Source organism: Lissotriton helveticus, chromosome 7 (genome assembly GCF_964261635.1).
Source record: "Lissotriton helveticus chromosome 7, aLisHel1.1, whole genome shotgun sequence".
In the NCBI taxonomy this organism is placed as follows: Eukaryota; Metazoa; Chordata; class Amphibia; order Caudata; family Salamandridae; genus Lissotriton; species Lissotriton helveticus.
The window spans coordinates 1,474,355,379-1,474,379,467 of record NC_136068.1 but is presented as its reverse complement, the minus strand read 5'-3'; the positions used below and the strand labels follow the sequence as shown (position 1 = coordinate 1,474,379,467).

Sequence of the window (24,089 nt, the reverse complement as noted above, 5' to 3'; positions counted from 1 at the left end):
CCGTAAGTGACGCACGTTCGCAGTCACGTTCAGAACGGGCTGTGATCAGTAGATCATCGACATACTGAAGCAGAGCAGTGTCAGTTGGCATGTGAATATTGTCTAGTTGTCTTTTAAGTGCTTGACTGTAAATGCTAGGACTTTCTGTGAAACCTTGAGGAGCTCGTGTGAATTTATAGCTTCTTCCATTTAAACAGAATCCGAAAAGGAATTGGCTGTCTGGATGAATGGGGACACTAAAGAATGCGTTCTTGAGATCGATAACAGTGAAGAACGTAGCTTCGGAATCAATGGCAGTTAATAGGGAAGAAATATCTGGGACCACTGGGTACTGGGGTATGATACATTTATTAAGTTCTCGAAGGTCAATCACTAATCGATAAACTGGAGGTGCATTGGGATCAGTACGTTTCAGAATCGGAATGATAGGAGAATTACATACATTGGAGTCAGTTTCTACAACTACTCCTTGAGCAATGAGCTCGTCAATAATTTTGGATAAGGCTGCTACAGCCTCAGGTGGCAATTTGTACTGTCGGATTCGTGGTAATACAACACATTTCTTCAGGGTAACACGATGGGGTGTAATGTGCATACAACCTACATCAGTTGGACCTTGCGCCCATAAATGCTGCGGTACATTCAATAATCTTGGATCAAAATCACGTAATACATAATGACCTTTAAAATCTCGCAGAAACAGTCGCACTCCTTCAGGGGAGCAGCATATAACTGCTCCTAATTCTTTCAGAGTCTTTATACCTAGTAAGTTCTCTGGACATGATTTCGTTAGTAACAAGTCTGTAGTTCGGGACAATGGACCAACTTCTAGAGTAACTGGTTTCGATATTTCATTAACAATAGGCTTTCCTGAAAATCCAAGGGAAACATTTCTAGAGCCTGAGAGCGGAGCCCCTGGAACCTCGTCATGACTGATGGTAGTCCTACTTGCCCTGTGTCAATCAGAAACTTTCTGTCTTTCCCTAATACTTGACTATGCACATAGGGACGCTCTTGATCTACAGGTATCTCGATGAGAGGCAAGCCAACCTCCCTCTCTAGGCTGCTTCATGAATACGGCTGATAATCTGGATATTCTGACTGTGCATACTGGTACATCTGCTGTGTAACGTGTTGCGTCGCAGCTATAGGCTGCGGTACTGTAACTGTCTGTTGTGCATTCTGCGGTGTCTGGGCATTCTGTGAAACTTGTTCTTGTCTAGGCGGACGTGGTCTCTCTTTCGTTTTACCAGTAGCTATGTTGTGTTTCAGAACTGCACATTCGTTTATATAATGACCTGGCTGTTTACAGTAATTGCACGTCCCTTTAACGGGAATTGCAGGGTGACTGGCTTGATTCGGACCCCTCTTCTGACTGTCTTGCGGAACGGACTGTGCAACTAGTACTTTCATTTTCGTGTCTTTCATACGTCTCCTTTCATGTTCCTGCTCTTCCCTAATTCTGTTCTGGTGATACTGGAGCATCTGGAGCATTTGTGACGGAGTATTAGCTTGCCAGGTACTTTCGACTTTCAGTACTCGATTTTTAACTTGTGGACTTGAATTCTCGACTAGTTTGGTAACAAAAAGATGCGGATAAGATTCACTACTTGTTTTCAGACCACTATTAATAATGAAACATTTCTCAAATCTAGAATAAAAATCACTAGTATCTTCGTCTTGTTTCTGTTTACAGGCTGAGATGGCATCCCAGTCTTCCTTTTTCGTGGCTAGTAATCTTGGCAAGACTTGTATCAGTAACTCGGGCAATGCTTTAGCTTTATCCCCAAGACCGGTACCTGGAACTCGTGTATTATCTTCAGTCTCTAATGCGGTCCAATCTATCTTTTTCTCTCCCACCTCCCATTCTTTTTCTTTGAGTTTTTCATATATGCCCGCAGGCAACAGGACCTTTAACATTTTAATGATATCGGGATACGTGTATTCTCCCATACGGAGCATGTCCTTTAATTCACGGTGGAACCCTGCTGGATCTTTATCGTGACAGGGTATTAACTTTTTCATTTCCAGAAGTTCTATTTTCGTGATAGGGGTGTAAACAAATACTCGTTCTAGACCACCCCCTCTCCCTTAACTGGATGTACTTCTCGTAGCGGATTCTGTCTGTCTATGTAGAATGATTTTCTTACTGGAGGTGGGACAGGAACAAAATGCGGATTCAGGAACGTTCTGTATTTGTGGCGCTGTTCTAGAATGACACTAATTAAATCGGTACCTAGACCTTTCCATCTGTATTGGAGTAACTCGTTCAGCACATCATGTAAAGGACCTGGATCAGAATGCTGACCCTCATACAATGTAATGAGGTGTTGGATCATATACGTACCCACCAGACGCTGCTCGGCTGGGGGCAGTTTCAGAAACGTTTGGGCCACTATTTCATCTGGAAACGTGGTGGAATCACTAGTCCATCGGACTGCTGATCGGGCTAGTTTTTGTTCATGCATGGTACTAAGCTCACTATAACCTATTCGTGATTTCAGAATTTGGTCGGTGGCCTGGAATACTTGTTCAAGAGAACACTGTTCTGGTACGGGAGGAGGAAAAACTTTCTTGTAATCTAGACATGAATGTCGGTCGGAAAGTCTAGTTCTACCTACATACGCTATTCTGGAGGGATTCTCGCTGTCTACCTCTTCACTGGAAGAGTCATTCTCTTTCTCGGTTGCTCTTTTTGCTTCCTCTTTCTGATGTATACTTATAATTTCTTTACGAATTTTCTTGTACATACTTTCTATACTACCTAGTGTCTTGTGTTTTCCCTCGGCTATATTGTCACTCCACCTAGTCAGACCTTTCATCTCGTCTTTATCTTTATCAGGATAATCTTGTTCTCTTATTAAACAGTTAATCAAGAACTGTAAAATCATATATTGAATCTCGGCTTTCCTTTGTGCCATAGCTTCGTGAATACTTCCTGAATTCTCTCCTGTACGGACAAAACAATATATTCTGTCTAGATGTTCCTTCATATCGGGCAGGGTGACCAAAAAGTTGGCAACCCGTCTTAAACGTACTGAATATAATACCATGTGATCTTCGCCTGGGACTGGATCATATATACAGTCGGTAAGGAGTCTCTTGAGGTCTGCGTATGTAGCCACTTTTGGCGTACGTTGTAACGCTGTGTCTCGCGGCGTCAGTCGTCTTATTTGAGGCGGGGTGATAGGAGCACCTCCCCCCGCACCTCCTGAACTGGAATCGTCAGTTAATACTGTAGTTGTTGGCAGAGTGACTGGCAAAACGGGTAAATTTAATGTGGGCTGGTCCGGGGGCACGGGCACATTAACAGAGTCCCCGGGACCAGTGGCTGGAGGAGCAGGAATTACATTATTTACAGGATGCTGAGCGTGAACAGGCGGAATATGATTTGCATATTCTGGGACTGTGTCGTCCAAGTAGGACGAAAGAAAAATTTCAGCTGCAGTCGGTTTATGACGTAGCTTAATCGGGACCAATGGTGGCGGTAAATTACAGGGTGCTTCCGGGGTTGCCTTCGGCAAGCCCTCGGCAAGAAGAGGATACATACCTTTAATAAGGGCATTCCTCTGTCTGTCTGACTGTTCTGCTCTAACTCGTTCACCTTCTTCAATTAATTCCCTTTCTTGGGCTTTTTTTCTTGGGCTTTTTCTGCGGATTCCCTACTTAACTCTGCTTTTCTGAATTCTTTTTCGGTTCTTTTATGAGATTCTTTGCGCCATAACTCGATGGCATCTTTCTGGGACTGTCTGGCTTTCTTTTTCCATAACGCTTCTTCTACTCGCATGATGCACTCGGCATCCCATGTACCTGATACAGGCCATCTATATTTCTCCTCGAGATGTTTGGTGTAATCCACCCATAAGTCTAGATATAATATGGCATTTAAACCATGCTTGTGATACATAAAATGTCCAGGACTGTCCCTAGGAGGGACAGGAACTGATTCTTCGAGTAACCCTTTTCTGGTTCTGATCTGACGTAATTTCGAGAACAGAGGCATGGCTGAATTATACTTGCGAACACAATACACAATAATCACAGTAATGAAATGGCAAACAAATCACTCATACCACGACATAGAAATACATTAATAAATGGCAAACAAATCACTCATACCACGACATAGAAATACATTAATAACAGTTTGAACAGAATGCTACCTGATACACTGAAAACATAACACTTGAATTTCTCGAGAAACAGACTTACTAGAATTACTGGATGCACTGCTAAAACAGTACAGAACATACCGGTCTCATAAAGAGACACGTCATACCGTATCCACCTAGGTGGACACGTCGGACTGGATCTGTGTACCCAAACCCATCGGACCAGGAACAAACTAATGATCCTGTCTAGATACTTCCCCCGCAACGGTACTCACCGGGAAGCAGACACTGGAAGGCCTCGGACTGGACTGGACTGCTACGACGTCTGGTTACTACTACGCGCTTCGGACCTCTGTCTTCGGTTACAGGTGGGCCTCCGGATACCTCGGACCTTGCTCTCTCGGCTTGGGCTCTGGTCGGGACGAACCGCATTCCACACCGCCTCGTCTGGATGCCGGACCGCAGTCTCCGTCTCCTCCGTGGGCCTGAGGGAGACTTGAAGCAGAAATATCTGCACGTGCACGGTAGAGTTCCGTCACGGCTGTAGAAGGGTCAGGGGGCCTGCGTTACATCGCCGGCGCGTGGGGAAAGGGCACGTCCCTGTTCGGGCGCCATTTATGTGGTAAATAAATAATTAATTACCGGTACTATTTTTGAATATATTAATAATAACAGATAGCTCAATAAATAAGAGGCAGGATCCGAGGAATCTGAGTCGAACGGGCTTTATTCAGGCATAAGGGAAGGGACAGGATCGGGACAGCCTGAAATAGAATGGCATAGAAGGCAGCTGCAACGTTTCATCAACAGTACAAGATATTTATAGTAAAACATCACAATTACATTACATACAGTAGGCGTAACTAGTGACAAGCGTAAGATAAGAACACATGGGCGTGAAAAGAGGGCGTGCACAGGGCGTGCACGTGGACATGTGATGAAAACGTCACAGAAGTGTCATAAAGTGGGTGGAAACATGGAGGGGGCTACCTGAGCAGCTGGAACCTTTAACCTAGTGGTGCGCGCAAACGGGCCATGACGTGTTACCGGGGAGAACTGGGGGCTATGACTTCTGCACTAGATGAGGAGACGAAAGTCTGCGATGCCAGGACGACATGTACCTATAGCATATCTGGTATCTGGTGTTTGGAGTACATGTTGATAGAATCTAAAAGTTTTTAGGGCAAAGGCTACTTGACACTAAGGCTGGTGCATGCATATATTCTTCATGTATTGCGTGTGCTATGAATCTTCCATGAATATTAATACAGTAATTCTCTTGCATGGAGACAGAAAGACTAGACTATAGCTGAAACAGTTTATGTGGTTCGTTAGCTTAGGAATGTGAAGCCGGAGAGCTGAACTGATAACTAGAGGCATAACATATTCTTGGCAGACAGGCAGGCAGAGCCAGGCCGGGCACCGCGCTGCGCGGCAGGAAGTAAGTGAAGGGTCAGGGATGCAGGTGGGGGCTGCATCGCTCCTCGGAGTGGGTTCAGGAGACTGGAGCTTGAATCTGGTGTCCGGGCCCTTTTGAGGCCTAGTAACGGGGACAATTCAATGAATTAACGTGCACAATGTAAAACATTGGCAACATAGGCCTAATACTCGTTGCTTTCACGAGAACTGGAAACTGGCATACTAACGTTGGACACAACTATAATTGCGTCTTTAATCGATCATAAGGGGATATATGCATATCGATCATGTACGTATAACATAGGATGGGGAACACGTAGGCACACATGACAAGGCAAAGTTCAATTTTCCTCAGATGAACTGATTCTGCCCACCGGTAATGCAATCATTCAATATGTAGACGACATTCTGGTGGCCTCCGATACGGAGGATGGTTGCAAAGATGCAACTGTGAAATTGTTACATCATTCGGCTAAAAGGGGAAATAAAGTCTCCCTTTCCAATTTTCAATATTGTCGACAGGAAGTGACCTACCTTGGCCACTTACTGTCGAAAGCGGGGAGGCGACTAACATCAGAACGAATATCTGTGATCACTAACATGTCTGTACCGTGTACACAACGTGATGCCATGCTTTTCTTGGCATAACCTCTTACTGTCGCCAATGGATTCCTAACTATTCACTCCTCTCTAAACCTTTGTTGTATTTGACTACCAAGGATGTGCATGAACCCCCTACCCTGGACGGATGAATGCCAAGAAGCCTTTGACTCTTTGAAATCTTCTTTGTGTTCTGCACCTGTTTTGGGTACCCCGGATTACCGGAAGCCTTTTTCACTTTATGTGCACGAGGTGGACGGTTGTTCCCTTTCAGTGTTAACTCAGGATTTTGGGGGGAAACCGAGACCCTGTGCCTTCTTTTCATCGGTACTGGACATGGTTGCACAAGCCCTTCCCAGTTGTCTGAGGGCCACTGCGGCAGTAGCGGTGGCCATCCGACAATCAGAGGGGATAGTGCTGAACACTGATCTCACAGTCATGGTACCGCATGCTGTGGATATTTTGTTAAATAAAACTAAAACCCAGCACCTTACGAGTGCTCGCTTGACAGGATATGAGCTGACGTTGTTTGCACCCCACATTACGATTAAGAGGTGTGCTACATTGAATCCAGCAACACTTTTACCTCTCCCTTCTAATGATAAAAAGGATTATATCCATGATTGTATATTTAGAACTGAATAGAAACAAAAGGGCGTGTAGATCTTACAGACATTCCCTTACCAGAACCCCAATGAGAATTGTATGTTGATGGTTCCTGTTTTAAGTTACCAGATGGAACTGCAACAGCTGCGTATGCTATTACGACTTTGAAAACGGTAGTAGAAACTGCTAGGATTTCACACCATTCAGCCCAGGCCGCTGAATTAATAGCTTTGTTACGAGCATGTGAAATTAGCAAAGTATTGAGAGTAAACATTTACACGGACAGCCAGTGCGCCTTTGGCGTTGCCCATAGTTTTGGGAGATTGTGGAGGGAAAGGGGTTTCTTTACCACGCATGGCCAAAAGATTCAACTTGGTCCTTTAATTGATTGTTTGTTGTTAGCTTTGACACTACCAGATAAAGTGGCCATTATCAAATGTAGCGCCCATCAGAAAATTGTTGATTCCACAGGAAAGGGAAATGCTTACGCTGACTCAGTAGCGAAGGAGACAGCCCGGACTAAAATGACTCCCATGTTTCCTAGTACTTCAGCCCGGTGGGTGGCGGAGACGTCTGTATTTGATAATACAATAGAGAGTGTAAGAGAATTGCAGAAGGAAGCCACCATAGATGAGGCGCAGAAATGGAAGCAGGAAGTAGGGAAACTAGACAAGAACGAATGTTGGATAGATCGAACTGAGAGACAGCGTTGGTTACTCCCTGATGCATTAGTATATGCGGTAGTGACCATGGCCCATGGCCCAGCGCACATAGGAGCAAAAGGTATTTGTGCTGTATTAGACCCCGTCTGGAGCAACCCAAATATTCCCAAGACGGCCGCACAGGTGGTCAAATATTGTCCAGTGTGTTTACGCCATAACTCAGGAGGCAGAGAGTCCGATCTAAGTGGCAATTTTGCACCACCATCTTTGCCATTTGAAGTCATTCAGATTGATTACATCCAGATGGAGAGAGTGAATAATTTGAAATATATGCTGGTAGTGGTTTGTGCTTTCAGTAAATGTGTTGAGGCCTACCCCACCAAAGAAGCCACTGCGGTGGCAACTGCTAAAGCTTTGATTAAGGAGTATTTCCCCAGATATTGTTTGCCCCGGATTATCTGGTCGGACAATGGAACACATTTCAACTCTGCACTAGTTCAGAGTGTATGTGATGGTTTACAAATCCGGCAGAAGTTTCATGCAGCCAGACACCCCCAGTCAGCAGGGTTAGTCGAGAAATATAATGGTATACTCAAATTGAAAATGGCCAAGATTTGCGCCAGCACTGGAGTAAAATGGCCTGATGCACTCCCTTTGGCATTATTATCCTTGAGAACGACACCACACACAAGAACCGGGTTATCTCCATATGAGGTCATTTTTGGCTGACCCGCCAATGTGTGGGGAGTCCCTAGACCTAGGTCCTTTAGAGACATTGATTATCCTTTGATGACAGATTACTTGTATGCTTTAACTAAAGATCTGCGTTCTATTCATCAAGAGGTATCCGAGACATTGCGGCCGCTAACAGAGGGTCCCGGACATCGTCTGGAACCCGGCCAGTGGGTTTTGGTGAGGAATTATCAAAGAAAACCGAGTTTGGAGCCGAGATGGTCTGAACCCTACCAGATCATTCTCATTACCAGGTCAGCTGTGAAGGTGCATGGGCGGAAGAACTGGATCCACGCGAGTCATCTGAAACGACTCCCTCTACCTTTGCCCTTTGATTTGCAAAATCGCGAAGGAATTCCAAGCCAAAAAGGAGAATCGCCCCAGAGCTTTGTACCTTTTTCAGAAGCCCGAGAAAGGGGGCAGCCAAGTGAAGCTGTGCCCCCAGTTGACAAAGTGGTGACCCAATCAGCGGAGACCAGTATTGAGGGTACATCACAGGGTTCAAATGTATCTGATGCCCGTGCAACTGAGTTGTTTTCTGATCAAGAGCGACCTGGTCATTGCAAATACGACTTGCGGCCCCGAAAACAGCGTGGTACCCCAGATCCACATGGTAGGAGTTAGGGAAAGACTTGAGTTTAGAAACATTGGATAGATTTGCTGGGGTACTGAGCGAGACACTGGACTGAACACGTTGGGAGCTTGGAACATTGTGCTAAATAGCTCTGTTCAGCAAGAAAGACTAAGTTGGGGGCTGCAGTCGTTCTACGTGATGAAGAAAATTGTTAATCGTTTTGTTCATGAAGAGAAAGTACAGAGTCTGCCTGTGAGGCTCCAAAAAGGACACAGGGAGAAGAACCCCTCTGGTAGTGTGCGTGCTTTGTGGATACATAGATAGTTTTTGGACTTATAGAGAGGGACCGAGTTATAGCTGAACTTTTAGGGAGCATGTTTCCTTTTGCCCGATTTGCGATGGGAGATGAGAGACCACTAGCCCCTCGGCGATATGTGGATAATATGCATTCGTTTTCCGGATGGTCCACCAGAGTGAAGGTGGCATTCGTTGTTTTTATCGGTAGTGAGACAAAATATCGAGATTAAAATATCGATATACATTAATATCGAAGTTTTAATATCGATGGTATAGAATATCGATGGGTAACATATCGACAGACAGAATATCGTTTTTTAAGGTATGTATGTTAATAATATCGAAATTTACTAATATCGAAATTTTGTTTAGTGTTATGTATTTTATTATGTTGTTTATATGTTTGTTAAACATGTTTTGTAATGTATGTTTGAAAATTTGTAAATTTGTTTACATTTTGCGTTTTAGTATCAGAGCGGGTTGTGGGTTTATAGGGGAATAGGGTGGGAAGTAATTTAATAATAATTAATTAATTAATATATGTTTGTAAATATTTTTAATTAATAATTAATTGGTAATTAATTAATATTAATTAGTTAATTAATTAATATAATGTTGTACATATTTTTTATTAATAATTAATTGGTAATTAATTAATATGAATTAGTTAGTTACGTTAATTAGAGTAATTTTTTTATATATATAATTTTTTGTTATTGTTAATTAATTAATTGGGGAAAAATAATATTAATTAGTAAATTAAATTAATTACAGCTAATGTGCTAATATATTTACTTTATTGTTATTGTTAATTAATAATTAATTGGTAATTAAATAATATTAATTATGTAATTACATTATTTAGAGTTAATGTGCTAATATATTTACTTTATTGTTATTGTTAATTAATAATTAATTGGTAATTAAATAATATTAATTATGTAATTAAATTATTTAGAGTTAATGTGCTAATATATTTAATTTTTTGTTAGGGTTCAGGGTCAGTTTTCAGTTTTTGGGTAAAAGGGTATTTTTAGTGTTCAGGGTCAGTTTTCAGTTTTTGGGTAAAGGGGTATTTTTAGTGTTCAGGGTCAGTTTTCAGTTTTTGGGTAAAGGGGTATTTTTAGGGTTCAGGGTCAGTTTTCAGTTTTTGGGAAAAGGGGTATTTTTAGGGTTCAGGGTCAGTTTTGGGTTTTTGGGTAAATGGGTATTTTTAGGGTTCCGGGTCAGTTTTCAGTTTTTGGGTAAAGGTAAATTTTTAGGGTTCAGGGTCAGTTTGGGGTTTTTGGGTAAAGGGGTATTTTTAGTGTTCAGGGTCAGTTTTCAGTTTTTGGGTAAAGGGGTAATTTTAGGGTTCAGGGTCAGTTTTGGGTTTTTGGTATTTTTAGGGTTCAGGGTCAGTTTTCAGTTTTTGGGAAAAGGGGTATTTTTAGGGTTCAGGGTCAGTTTTCAGTTTTTGGGTAAAGGGGTATTTTTAGGGTTCAGGGTCAGTTTTGGGTTTTTGGTATTTTTAGGGTTCAGGGTCAGTTTTCAGTTTTTGGGAAAAGGGGTATTTTTAGGGTTGAGGGTCAGTTTTGGGTTTTTGGGTAAATGGGTATTTTTAGGGTTCAGGGTTAGTTTTCAGTTTTTGGGTAAAGGTAAATTTTTAGGGTTCAGGGTCAGTTTTGGGTTTTTGGGTAAAGGGGTATTTTTAGTGTTCAGGGTCAGTTTTCAGTTTTTGGGTAAAGGGGTATTTTTAGGGTTCAGGGTCAGTTTTGGGTTTTTGGTATTTTTAGGGTTCAGGGTCAGTTTTCAGTTTTTGGGAAAAGGGGTATTTTTAGGGTTGAGGGTCAGTTTTGGGTTTTTGGGTAAATGGGTATTTTTAGGGTTCAGGGTCAGTTTTCAGTTTTTGGGTAAAGGTAAATATTTAGGGTTCAGGGTCAGTTTTTGGGTTTTTGGGTAAAGGGGTATTTTTAGGGTTCAGGGTCAGTTTGGGGTTTTTGGGTAAAAGGGTATTTTTAGGGTTCAGGGTCAGTTTTGGGTTTTTGGGTAAAGGGGTATTTTTAGGGTTCAGGGTCAGTTTTGGGTTTTTGGGGTACAGGGGTATTTTTAGGGTTCAGGGTCAGTTTTGGGTTTTTGGGGTACAGCGGTACAGGGTAAAAATAAAATAAAATTAAATTTAAATTAAATCAATTAAATGAAATTAAAAAAATTAAATTACATTAAATTATATTAAATTAAATTATATCATTTTCAATTTTTTTAAATAAAAAAAGTAATATATACTTACGAATACTTACGTTGTAATGGTATGCGTTGTAAATACATGCGTTTTAATAGTTTTTGCGTTAATTTATATGTAGAGTTTTTAATTTATTTTAAATGTATATGTATTAGTTTAATTTTTTTTATTATGTTTTAATGTTTTTATTTAATATTTGTAAATTTATATGTATTTTAAAAGTATTTTTACATTATTATTAATATATTTAAAAAAACAATATTTTTATTTTCGATATTTTTGTACTACGATATTAATTTTTCGATATTGTTGTACTTACCTTTATGAAGATAGGACTCCGATATTTTTGATTTCGATATTTTTGTGTCGATATTTTTGTATGTAGATATTCTGTCTGTCGATATTATGTCATAGATTCGTTTTTATCATTATTATTACAATTATTATGATGAGTGTATTTGTATATCTAGAATTTCAGCATCCAGTACAGAAGTTATTAGGCACCACTGTTGCCCCGGAAGAACATCTCTTTTACTCTTTACCCCTCATAAGGCTAGACATAGGGAGACTTATATGAAAAATGCTTTTATAGAAATGTTGCATCAGACCCATTCTACTACAAATAAGACGAACTGTTGGGTATGCGGACTACTCACTTCAGTCATGCACCAACACGAACTGTTTATTTCCCTACCGATGTCCTATTTAGCCAGTTGTGAAGCATGGTTCCAATTGTTATCCTTGATGTATTCGCATTATGTAGCTGAACCGAAAATGTATACTGAAAAAGATTATGAAGCTATTTTGAAATACATAGAGAAACATCAGGGATTTTATGCAGCTGGAAATGAAGGAGAGGGTTCCTTGGACCCTAATGCCTGTATGAATCTATATACTGATTATAAGAATGTTACGTGGCTAATGGAGGAAATGCAGGATTTTGAACTTTTCAATGATACGATGTATTTTCAGCATTTCAAGGACAGAAATGTCACAAATGACAAGGCCTTACCAATCCCCATCATTAATACTACCTCCCCTTTCTGCATACAGGGCAGAGGCCATGTTAAGGTAGGCAGGAGTAGATGTAATTACACCTACACTCTACAAGTATACAGTACCCCACCTATGATTACCCCACCAGATGTTTATTTTGTTTGTGGTGAGAATGCCTACATGTGGCTTCCCCGGGGATGGGCAGGAAGTTGTTACCTTTCGTTTCTCTATCCCCCTGTATATATTGCCCCTCCCGACTATCACAGAACTCATCAATTGACATCAAAGGAGGTAGTAGTGAGCCGGAATATTAGGAGCTATGATCTTGATAGCACTGACCAAACAGATACTTCCTTACAACAATTCGAAGATTTTGCGAAAGGACTTACTCCCTTCTGGGGGCCCATATTTAATAGTCGCAGTATAAGACGTTTGTCCAGGATAGTTGAGAATGTGGTCCAGACCACTACTGGAATCTTAACTATTATCACAGTAGAGCTTGCTGCGACGAGGCTTATGTCACTCCAGAACCGGATGGTTCTTGACGTCATCCTGGCAGATAGGGGAGGAGCCTGTCGTGTGATTGGCAGCTCTTGCTGCGTGTTTATTCCAGATTCAGCCCCTACTATTCACCTGGCTATACAGAAACTACATCGATTAGCTAGTGAGGCTCACGTGGATAATGGCACCTGCTCCCTTAGCAGTTGGTTTTGGGGACTTTTAGCTACCTGGGGTTGGAAGATATTTATGGTGCTGGCAGGGGCCTTTGGAGTAATATTTACGTGTTGCTTGTGTCTCCAAAGTGGCCCTGCCTGCTGCTCGCTTTGTGCCACCAGGATCACATCTGCATTGCAATTTTCTCGACAAATCAAGATAGAAAAACAGATGATTCAAAAGGAAGTGTCTGACCTCATGCAAATAGATGAGGGTTTTTTTGTAGAATAAAAGTATGTGTATTGGCCATATTAGGCCAAAAGGGCCATCTGTAGGGATCGAATTTTCGATAAACACACATTATTGGCCTAATGTGTCCAATATAATCGTGTAATCATATAATCGATTAGTTAGAATAAAGTGTTTGTTTCTCTGTGTGCAAATGCTGTTTCTTTGAAATCACGTGACAATGTCTTTTACTCGAAACCATGTCGTCAGCCAAACCCTGTTCGGTGTCTGCTAACTGTTAGATCAAGGGAAACTCAAGGTCGCACCTGCCTTCCTTGTGGGCTGCGCACATTCTCACAGAGCCCGTTCTTGTCCTCCCCGGCTCTGGATAGACTAGGAGGTACCCGGCTGACATGCCCCCGGAATAGCTGAGGCCTAGGATACTAACAATCAATTGTGCATTATATGGGTATTCCTCTTGGCCTGCTGACAAACTGTGTTTTTCCTTGTAGGGTGTCATCCTCAATGTGTGAAACGTATATATGCTTTGTACTTTGAACATGTAATCAGTCTCCTCTGCGCACCTTGGAGGTTGTGCAGACCGGGGCTCCCCTGTCAGGGTCTGTATTTGATGAGTAAACGATTGAACCTTCTCCATTGCCGACTAAATTATTGATTGTCCCTAATGGTATATGGGTTATTGGTAAGTGTGACCCGTTAGAAAAGATTTTATCCCTTCAATCAGAACAGCCGAAGTTAATGAAGTAAATGACCGCCACAATGGGTCTAGTCGGTTTGGGTTGTGAGCTCTGGGAACATAGCTCGGTTTATGTGCGTGTTGAAGTAGTTTTTGAGCAGTAGGGATTTAAGGTCCCGTTTGAAGCAGTAAAGGAGGGATTGCGGCGTAAACCTTTAGGTACAGAGTTCCCGATCCTATGGCCATTTTCTGAGAATGAGCATGTCTGGGAGGATTACGTTTACAGTTTAGGAGATGTAAGAAGAAGTGAGTTGAAGTTTCTCATGGTCCTGGCTCTTCTTGCTTTCGAAAGTCTGATTTCTAGATATTTGTAGTTATGTGTATGAAGGGCCTTGTGGGTGATGCAAGCAGACTTGTAGATACATCTTCTTTTGATGGGAAGCCAATTAAGGTGCTCGAGGGCCAGTGAGATGTGCTAAGACTGTTCAATACCTATTAGGAGCCATACAGACACATAGAGAACTGTTTTAGGGGGCAATGTGATTTTTCGGAGTTCCTGTGAAGATGGTGTTGCCATAGTCAACTTTCAAGAGGACTAAAGATTGCACCATTGTCTTAAAATCATCAGGGAAAATGACCAGTTGGATTTTCTTGAGATGTTTTTGAGTGTAAAGTGCTCCTTCGGCTGAGTTGTCGATGTGCTCCTTCATTTACATGTTTTTGTCCAGGGTGATGCCCCAAGCATTGATATTCTTGAAACATTCGAGGATTGGTAGGGGTTTGTTTTGGGGGGAGAAAAGTAGTAGTTCAGTTTTGCTGGGGTTCAACTTAAAGTGGTTGGTGTTGAGCCAAGTTTGTATCTTGATTAGTGCACAATATGTAGGATGTCACTGGGTGAATACATTTTGTAGTAGAGATAGATGTCATCAGCATATAGGTGATGTTGTGTGTTTCCTACATGGACATTGTTGTTCTTCCTATGCTAGCCAAACAATACATGTTGTAGCCCGTAACTGCTGTGCACCCATTATTAAAGCACACACTTGTTTTTGTGCCACATTGTATTTTCATCTATAATTAGCACACATTTTTGTCCTTTTCCTGGGATTTAGTCTGCACAGCCTAGGCAAGGTCAAACAACACTGACTATTGATATTCTCTGTGGCCAGATCCTAGCACCTAGACATAAAAGAGACACCCAGCTGCTGTTTTTGAAAACAAATGTTTTGTCATATAACTCTGGACATGTTGTTCTAAACGCACACAGAGCGGAGACTGGCAGACAGCGCAAACGTCCTGAGACAAGAAAACTGCGTCAGCTGGGATATAGAACGACTACATATGACTGCTAAGGTAAGGGGTCCGCGATCTATAAATAATCATTTAGCTTTCATAGTGAGGGTGGGTTTAGGCAAATCTGTCAGATAATATGACAGGACTCTTTATTGTATATGATCTAATAGCTATGCACATTAGAGCACTATAGTTTAAATAAACATTATAAACTTTCCTTGTGTCTCTTTTCTATTTGTTGTGTACAAGTGAGAGATCTAAAGGCGATGACCTGCTACCACGATCCTGAGAGGGTCGAGAGTGTTGAGTTCTGGAGTGCCAAATCATTTGTCTCTCTGGAATAGTTAGGAAGGCAAGTGAGGCACTAAGAGCTTGTCAGATTCGGGCCCATAGATGCTGATGGGGTATGGTGTCAGTCCCTACATGCTGACATTCTATGGTCCCAAGCATAGTTCTCTTTCTGAACGGAATCCGTGCACGAGTGATATTTTACCCGTGCTTGGTTCAGAATAATAGTGAGGTGTCCCATCAAGAGATTGAAAAGGTATGGGGAGAGAATTGAACCTTGAGGTACACCATGTGGAACTAGTGCAGATTCTGACAGACACTTGTTGATTTTTATTTGCTGTGAGCGATGTTGCAGATAAAATGGGAACCATCTCAGGACTGTGACATTGATACTAGTGCGGTTCTTGAGTGTCTTGTGTAATGCTGGGTGAGCTACTGCATCAAAAGCTGCAGACAAGTCAAATAGGATTAGGAGGCAGGCTTCACCTTCTTCTAAGGATCTGTCATCAGAGATATTGAGCATTGCAGTTTCTGTGTTACAGCCTTTCCTGAATCCTAACTGGAAGGTGTCATGGAGGATGAATTTGTCTATGTGTTTGTTGTGTCCTATTGGACACAGTTGAATGCTTTGCTAGCCACTCCCTCGAGGGCTGGCCCATACACTTACCTACACCCATCCAACACAGGTGTTTCCAATGAGGTACCCAGCTAATAAAGGAGCCTGAGTGCACGTACACAGGCCATTACCAGCAACTATGTTTCCGGTGTCGATTTATATCTCCTTCAACAGCATGTGGGCCTAGAGCCCACGATATCACATCCCCGTGTGCCTGCTGTGGGGGCCTGTGACGTTCCTGCTGGGTGGTCTGTGACCGTGCTGCCTGCAGTGGTCTGCTGCTGGGAGGGTGCCAGATCATTACATGGTGCAGCTTATGGCTTGTATCCGTATGCCTCAGTGTCCACTCTTTCAGCACCTGTCCCACTTATTTAGCTTGGAACAAGGATTATCGTGATGCATTTAGACTTGATCTAACCACTCAGAATGTTTCTTGTAGGAAGGCCACCACTCACCGGGATAACCTACCGAACATTTATTCTCCTGGTTCCCAGAGAGAAATAAAGTTTTGGACCAGACAGGCTGAATGAACCTGAAGATCCTGAAACTACGAAGATTGTCTTTAAAACAGAGTCCGGGCTTTATAAAAAAAACTAAGTACAACTAAATTGAAACCTTATCCGAGATCAATCGAGCAGCTGAAAACATGTCCAAACAATTGTTTACTTCTTTAAAATCCTTTACTCATCCTTTTCGCCTCTCCGTTAACAGTCCAGCTAGCCAAGCCTTTTGTGAGAGAGCTGCCATGATAAATGTATGATTTTTCCATTTTGAGCGAGGTGCTGGAGATGAAGGGTTTAAATTCCCACTGTAGTCCAAATTGCAATACACTTGATCAAGCCATAGATTTGTCCTGTGAGCATAGTTCCAGGGAGGTGTCAAGGGTGAAGTCTAGAGATGTAGCGGTAATAACCACTTTATGGGTAATATTGATATCTGGAAGGGAGATGGTTAATTTGTTTTCAAGTGTATATTCATGTTGAGGAATTCTGATTTATAGGTGTTAATTTTTTTCATGGCACATGCGTTAATTTTATTGAGGCATTTTTAATACACATTTAATTGCCATTTTAAAATAAGCAGAAACAGAAAGATAAACACACTAAAAGGTGACAAAAGGGAAAGATACAATTCTATTCTGGATAAAAGAAAAACTACTCCTTCAGATGAAGTACACATCACAATAATACCAGTAAACCTGAATGAGATCGCCCTCCCAGCCTGTGGATGACCCAGAATATTGATGTTTTAATGGCGGTGATGCTTTGAGCTCAGTCTCCTCTCAGAGTTTTAGTAGATCCCTTTTTTCACCCACGGGTTAAAGTTGGTTTACATCACCCCTAGTGCATTTCAATGACCAGTTGTAGCTGGATTGTTGTTGCTTCCAGTGCAGATCAAAGGGAAGATAAAGTATTATTATTATTTTTAGGTTTTACATAGCGCTAGCTAGACCCGAAGGTATCAGAGTGCTTTACATATAATGTGAGATTGTTTGATTGAAGTACATACATATATACAGACAAAGTAAAGCATAAGGCAGTCAAAGTAGTTACATCAGGTGCACATCAGAACAGCATAAGTTAATGAAGTAAATGACAGAGTAACAGCTTAAACAATCAATTGACCGCCACAATGGGTCTAGTCGGTTTGGGTGTGAGCTTTGGGCACATAGCTCGGTTTGTGTGCGTGTTGAATTAGTTTTTGAGCAGTAGGTATTTAAGGTCCCGTTTCAAGCAGTAAAGGAGGGATTGCTGTGGAAATCTTTAGGTAGAGAGTTCCAGATCCTATGTGCATTTTCTGAGAATGAGCATGTCTGGGAAGATTACTTCCTACGCCGACGACACCCAGCTCATCCTCTCGCTCACTAAGGACCCACACACCGCCAAAACCAACCTCCACGAGGGAATGAAGGCTGTCGCCGACTGGATGAGGAGCAGCCGTCTGAGGCTGAACTCGGACAAGACGGAGGTCCTCATCCTCAGACCCACCCCCTCAGCCTGGGACGACTCCTGGTGGCCAACCACACTGGGAACAGCACCAACACCCACCGACCATGCACGCAATCTAGGATTCATCCTTGACTCCTCCCTCTCCATGTCTAAGCGGGTCAACGCCGTCTTCTCCTCCTGCTACAACACCCTCCGCATGCTCCGCAGGATCTACCAGTGGATCCTGACCGAAACGAGAAGAACGGTGACACAGGCCCTCGTCAGCAGCAGACTGGACTACGGCAACGCACTCTACGCAGGAATCCCAGCCAAACACCTATGACGACTACAACGCATCCAAACCGCCTCCGCCCGACTGATCGTCAATGTGCCCTGCCGCAGCCACATCACCCCCCACCTGAGAGACCTATACTGGCTCCCGTCAACAAGAGGATCACCTTCAAGCTCCTCATCCCCGCACACAAAGCACTCCACAACGCCAGACCAGCCTACCTGAACAGCAGACTCAGCTTCCACACCCCCACCCGCCAGCTCCGCTCCGCCAGCCTCACCATCGCCGCGGTCCCCCGCATCCAACAAATGACCTCCGGTGGCAGATCCTTCTCCTACCTCGCCGCCAAGACCTGGAACACCCTCCCCACCCACATACGGCAGACCCAGGACGTGCTCGCCTTCAGAAGACTCCTCAAGACCTGGCTCTTCGAGCAGTAGCAGCATCCCCTCCCCTCAGCGTCTGGGACCCTCACGTGTAAATAGAGCGCTTTACAAGTACTCTGATTGATTGATTGATTGACTATTACAGTTTAGGAGGTGTGAGAAGAAGTACGTTGAAGCTTCTCAGGGTCGTGGCTCTTCTTGCTTTCGAAAGTCTGGTTTCTAGATATTTGCAGTTATGTGTATGAAGGGCCTTGTGGGTGATGCAAGCAGACTTGTAGATACATCTTCTTTTGATGGGAAGCCAATTAAGGAGCTCGAGGGCCAGTGAGATGTGCTAAGACTGTTCAATACCTATTAGAAGCCATACAGACACATAGAGAACTGTTTTAGGGGGCAATGTGATTTTTCGGAGTTCCTGTGAAGATGGTGTTGCCATAGTCAACTTTCAAGAGGACTAAAGATTGCACCATTGTCTTAAAATCATCAGGGAAAATGACCAGTTGGATTTTCTTGAGATGTTTTTGAGTGTAAAGTGCTCCTTCGGCTGAAATGTCGATGTGCTCCTTCATTTACATGTTTTTGTCCAGGGTGATGCCCCAAGCATTCATATTCTTGAAACATTCGAGGATTGGTAGGGGTTTGTTTTGGGGGGAGAAAAGTAGTAGTTCAGTTTTGCTGAGGTTCAACTTAAAGTGGTTGGTGTTGAGCCAAGTTTGTATCTTGATTAGTGCACAATATGTAGGATGTCACTGGGTAATTACATTTTGTAGTAGAGATAGATATCATCAGCATATAGGTGATGTTGTGTGTTTCCAACATGGACACTGTTGTTTTCCCTATGTTAGCCTAACAATACATGTTGTAGGCTGCTTCTGCCTTGCATACATTATTAAAGCACACACTTGTTTTTGTGCCACATTGTATTTTCACATTTAGTTAGCACACAGTATTATCCTTTTCCTGGGATTTAGTCTGCACAGCCTAGGCAAGGTCAAACAACACTGCATTTTGATATTCTCTGAGGCCAGATACTAGCACCTAGACATAATAGAGACACCCAGCTGCCGTTTTTTACAACAAATGTTTTGTCATATAACCCTGGACATGTCGTTCTAAACACACACAGAGCGGAGACTGGCAGACAGCGCAAACATCCTGAGACAAGAAAGCTGCGTCAGCTGGGATATAGAACAACTACCTATGACTGCTAAGGTACGGGGTCCGCAATCTATAATATATAATCATTTAGCTTTCATAGTGAGGGTGGGTTTAGGCAAATCTGTCAGATAATATGACAGGACTCTTTATTGTATACGATCTAATAGCTATGCACATTAGAGCGCGATAGTTTAAATAAACATTATAAACTTTCCGTGTGTCTCTTTTCTATTTGTTGTGTACAAGTGAGAGAGCTAAAGGCGATGACCTGCTACCACGATCCTGAGAGAGTTGTATGTGTTGTGTTCTGGAGTTCCAAATCACTTGTCTCTCTGGAATAGTTAGGAAGGCAAGTGAGGCACTATGAGCTAGTCGGATTCGGGCCCATAGATGCTGATGGGGTATGGTGTTCAGTCCCTACATGCTGACATTCTATGGTCCCAAGCATAGTTCTGTTTCTGAGCGGAATCCATGCAATAGTGATTTTTTACCCTTGCTTGGTTCAGAATAACAGTTAGAGGTTCCATCAAGAGATTGAAAAGGGATGGGGAGAGAATTGAACCTTGAGGTACACCATGTGGAACTAGTGTAGGTTCTGAGAGACACTTGTTGCTTTTTATTTGTTGTGAGTGATGTTGCAGATAAGATGGGAACCATCTCATGACTGTGATATTGATACTAGTGCGGTTCTTGAGTGTCTTGTGTGATGCTGGGTGAGCTACTGTATCAAACGCCGCACACAAGTCGAAGAGCATTAGGAGGCAGGCTACACCTTCCTCTAAGGATCTGTCATCCCGAGATATTGAGCATTACAGTTTCTGTGCTACAGCCTTTCCTGAATCCTGACTGGAAGGTTTCATGGAGGTCGAATTTGTATATGTGTTGGTCGAGTTGTAGTAGGACTTCTTCATTGTTTTGGCTAGGAACATAAGGTAGATGAAAGGTCTTAGGTTACTGAGGTCTTGGGGTCCGCCCCTGGGCTTTTTGAGTATGGGTGTGATTTGGCCTAGTTGGAGGGAGTCAGGCACGCAGCTTGAGGAGAGAGATGCATTGATGATTGTTGTACAGAACAGGGAGATGATATGGTTGAGGTTCTGTAATATTGTGGATGGGAGGGGATCAGTAGTGTGTAATGTGAGCTTCAAATTTGCAATTATATTGAAGACTTCACTTTGTGTCATAGGTTTGAAGTCAAACCAATTAGCATTGTTTTTCAGTTAAACGAGATCATAGTTGACTTTAGTTTTTCTTGTTCAATTAGGTCATTAGTTAAGTGTTGAGGGGGAGCTTCCGTGGTGGTTTGTGATTCAGTGTGGAAGGTTGGTAGGGATGTCAGATTTGTGACTTGGATGAGGGATTGCTCACTTTTTTGCAAATTTATCAGTGAGGAAGTTAGCAATTTCTTCACAGCGTTAATTTGTGGCTGTTGTTTCGTGTGGGGAGGGAAGAATAGTTTGTTGTTTAATAATGTTGAAGAGCTCACTGTCTGTATTTAGTGCGGCCAAGATGGTTGTGAAAGAAAGTTAATCATTGTGCCCAACTTACTTATATTAAATTTGGAACAGGGCTTTCATCTGAACACATGCAATAATTTAATTCGGGAGACTGAATAATTTTGCCACATTACTGAAAATAACTCCTCCCATTGTATTTTCTTACGTCAGAAATTAGTCTGATGAAGGCTGATTAGGAGTCTGACAAAGACTTGGTGATTGGTATCTTTAAACTCAACTATTGTTAAAAGCAATATGATGCCTGCAATCAATGTAAAAAACCTGTGTCTATTGTTAGCATGAAAGTATAATTATGACACTATTAACCACCTGCAGTAAGAAATAGTATAGCTGTTACTCAACTGTAACATATCACAATTCAGTTGTGATGCCACAATGCCTGCCGCCAGAGCTAGCAGAAGGAGTAAAAGGAAGGTAATGAGCAAAATTACAACCGCTGGCTAATCAATGAAAACCAGAAACAGCTTTTCAGTTCATGGTGTGTTTCCCTGAACTGAAGAGTCATTACAAAGATGACGATATTGATGGCAGTGTGTTTATTTCTTACAAGTCTATAGTTCATTACACCAAAACAGGAATCTGTCTACATGTTACCACATTCTGAATTACAGCTGTTTTTGAAAGTGTTGTAAATTGACCAACTATATTATGTTTTTGCATCAAGTTTACTGAATGGAAACGGGTGCGTTTTATTTTGCATAGTGCATTCTTCATATATTCGACATGGCAGAAATGTACCTACACTTTCATATGTAGGAGCCAGAGAGCAGGGATTGAAACTTTTGGAAGAAGAGAAATACTGTGTGCATGTGTTATTTATAACGATTAAAACACTCTCTCTTGCACGCTAAAATAATTTGTCACAAAGGGTCCCACAACCTTATAAAGAAACTGAACATTTGGCCTGGTTCCTTTTAGAGGGGCACGTATATATCCTTGTAATATACAATAGAGGGTCCTTTACCACATATATTAGAATAAAAGCGGTAAGATATAAGAAGCATGCCTTAACTAGTGTGAGGCTTACAAAATCTCATGGCCAATTACGCAAGCTGACAGCTCAAAAACATTATATTAATATTTTGTTGACAATTAAAACAAACCTTTTGACATACCAGAAGGGAGACACATTGCATTTGAGAAACCACAACCTTGCCTTTCTCCAGCAAGTTTCCGCTACGAGCTATGTGGTGTTTCTAGAATTAGACAATACTTGGCCATGGTCCATCAGAGTTGAGTAACTCCAGTTTCTGTCCCGTGATCTCCTTCACACACCCACTCTCACCCCCTCCAGGGTATTCAGCATGTTTGGAAGCCCTGTCTCCTGGCACCTGTGGTTCCACAAAGTTCCCTGCTCATTCATTCAATATATAAGGCAAGGATTTCACGAGTGTACTCACCCAAGGCAATACACCACCGAGACATCTTCATGTATGGTCTGGCCTTTGGATTAAAACACCAAGATGTGTTCCGCCTGAAGGTGGCTGTCCCACAATTTATAAGGCCTGTATATAAAGGTAGAAATAGAATAATATAAAAGTTGTAATTGTGTGGAAGATCATTCAGCATAGCTGCAAGCAACAGAGCCTCACAAGGCCTCCATTAGACTCTCAGGCAGCTTCCACCATAGCCCTAAACTATACCTCACATGCTCCACAACAAACACTTATATAGGACCTAAGAGACTTGACAGCTCCCATAGGACCTTTTTATAGTTCCTATCAAACCCTTGTTCAGCCCCAACAGTTCATACCACACCCCACAACAGACCCATACATGGATCTCAACCGACCAGCAAATAGCACTCAATGATCCTCATGTGACCCTGACCTTGAGCAGAGTATTCCGGTTCCTGTAATTTCACGCTGCAAGGCTAGCACCTGTTTCATTACCCTTGAAACCCACCTTCAGTCTAAACCATATGCTAAAACCAGCAAGTCAACAAATCTCACAGCTTTAAAGATGAAAACACCAAACTAAGCTATTGACATAATTAAGTGTTGGAATACCAACTTGAATAAAAATATATTTAACACCAATAACAAAGTAACGATGACCACAACAATTAATGATTTTACTTCCACGGACCGACCAGAGCTCCAAGATCTGTGAATCTTGCTGTGGCCAATAATCGCCTTATCCATTTCGCAGCCCACGGCTGGAACACTCTTACTTGTAATCTTCATATAACCTCAAGTTTTTCTTCTTTCAAGGAGGGATCCTTGGAATTGCAAGTTTGTCCGTTAAGTCCCTATCTGCGGCAGGATACCTACTTGGGGATGAGTAGGTGCACAATATATCAAAGTAACTTAATATAACGCAACACAATCCAACATAACATAACATAACGTAACACCTGAATATCATATTGTACACAACCCAGGTGAACACAGTTAACTACACAGACCTATAAAGGCTGTCTTCACTAACACCCACAACAACATGTACCCAGCTGTTGGTAGCATTTCTTTCAGTACAAGACACGTTCCAGTGGGAGTGGGGTATGGGTTACTACAGTTTACCTTTCCAAAAATAGAGACCCAGATCATAAGCACACTGCTGACAGTAGCTGAGCAAAAGAGACTGGCTTACAATCAGTGGAAGAGGTGCAAAATGTTATGCTACAACTGATTCCGAAATGGGCTGGAATCAACCATTCCTTCCTCATCCCACTGCTCTCTACACAAAGAATGTACTGAGGGTCATTGTGATGGGTGTTACCATGCAACACCCATGGGTTTTGACGCATTCTCAGGCAAACAAGGATCTGGAAACCTGGGAATGCAACAAAACTGTATGCCTCTCCAAGGCAGGCG

The 24,089-nt window shown here is 42.3% G+C and overlaps 1 protein-coding gene across 2 annotated transcripts in view; it reads right to left on the bottom strand.

Moving 5' to 3' along the window:
- LOC144770383 (uncharacterized) overlaps positions 1–24,089 on the bottom strand; it is a 720,823-nt gene that overhangs the window by 403,786 nt on the left and 292,948 nt on the right. For both annotated transcript variants that reach the window (XM_078654860.1, XM_078654861.1), the window contains exon 2: positions 22,674–22,778. In XM_078654860.1, coding sequence (XP_078510986.1) covers positions 22,674–22,778 — 105 coding nt within the window. The remainder of the gene's footprint in view (positions 1–22,673; positions 22,779–24,089) is intronic.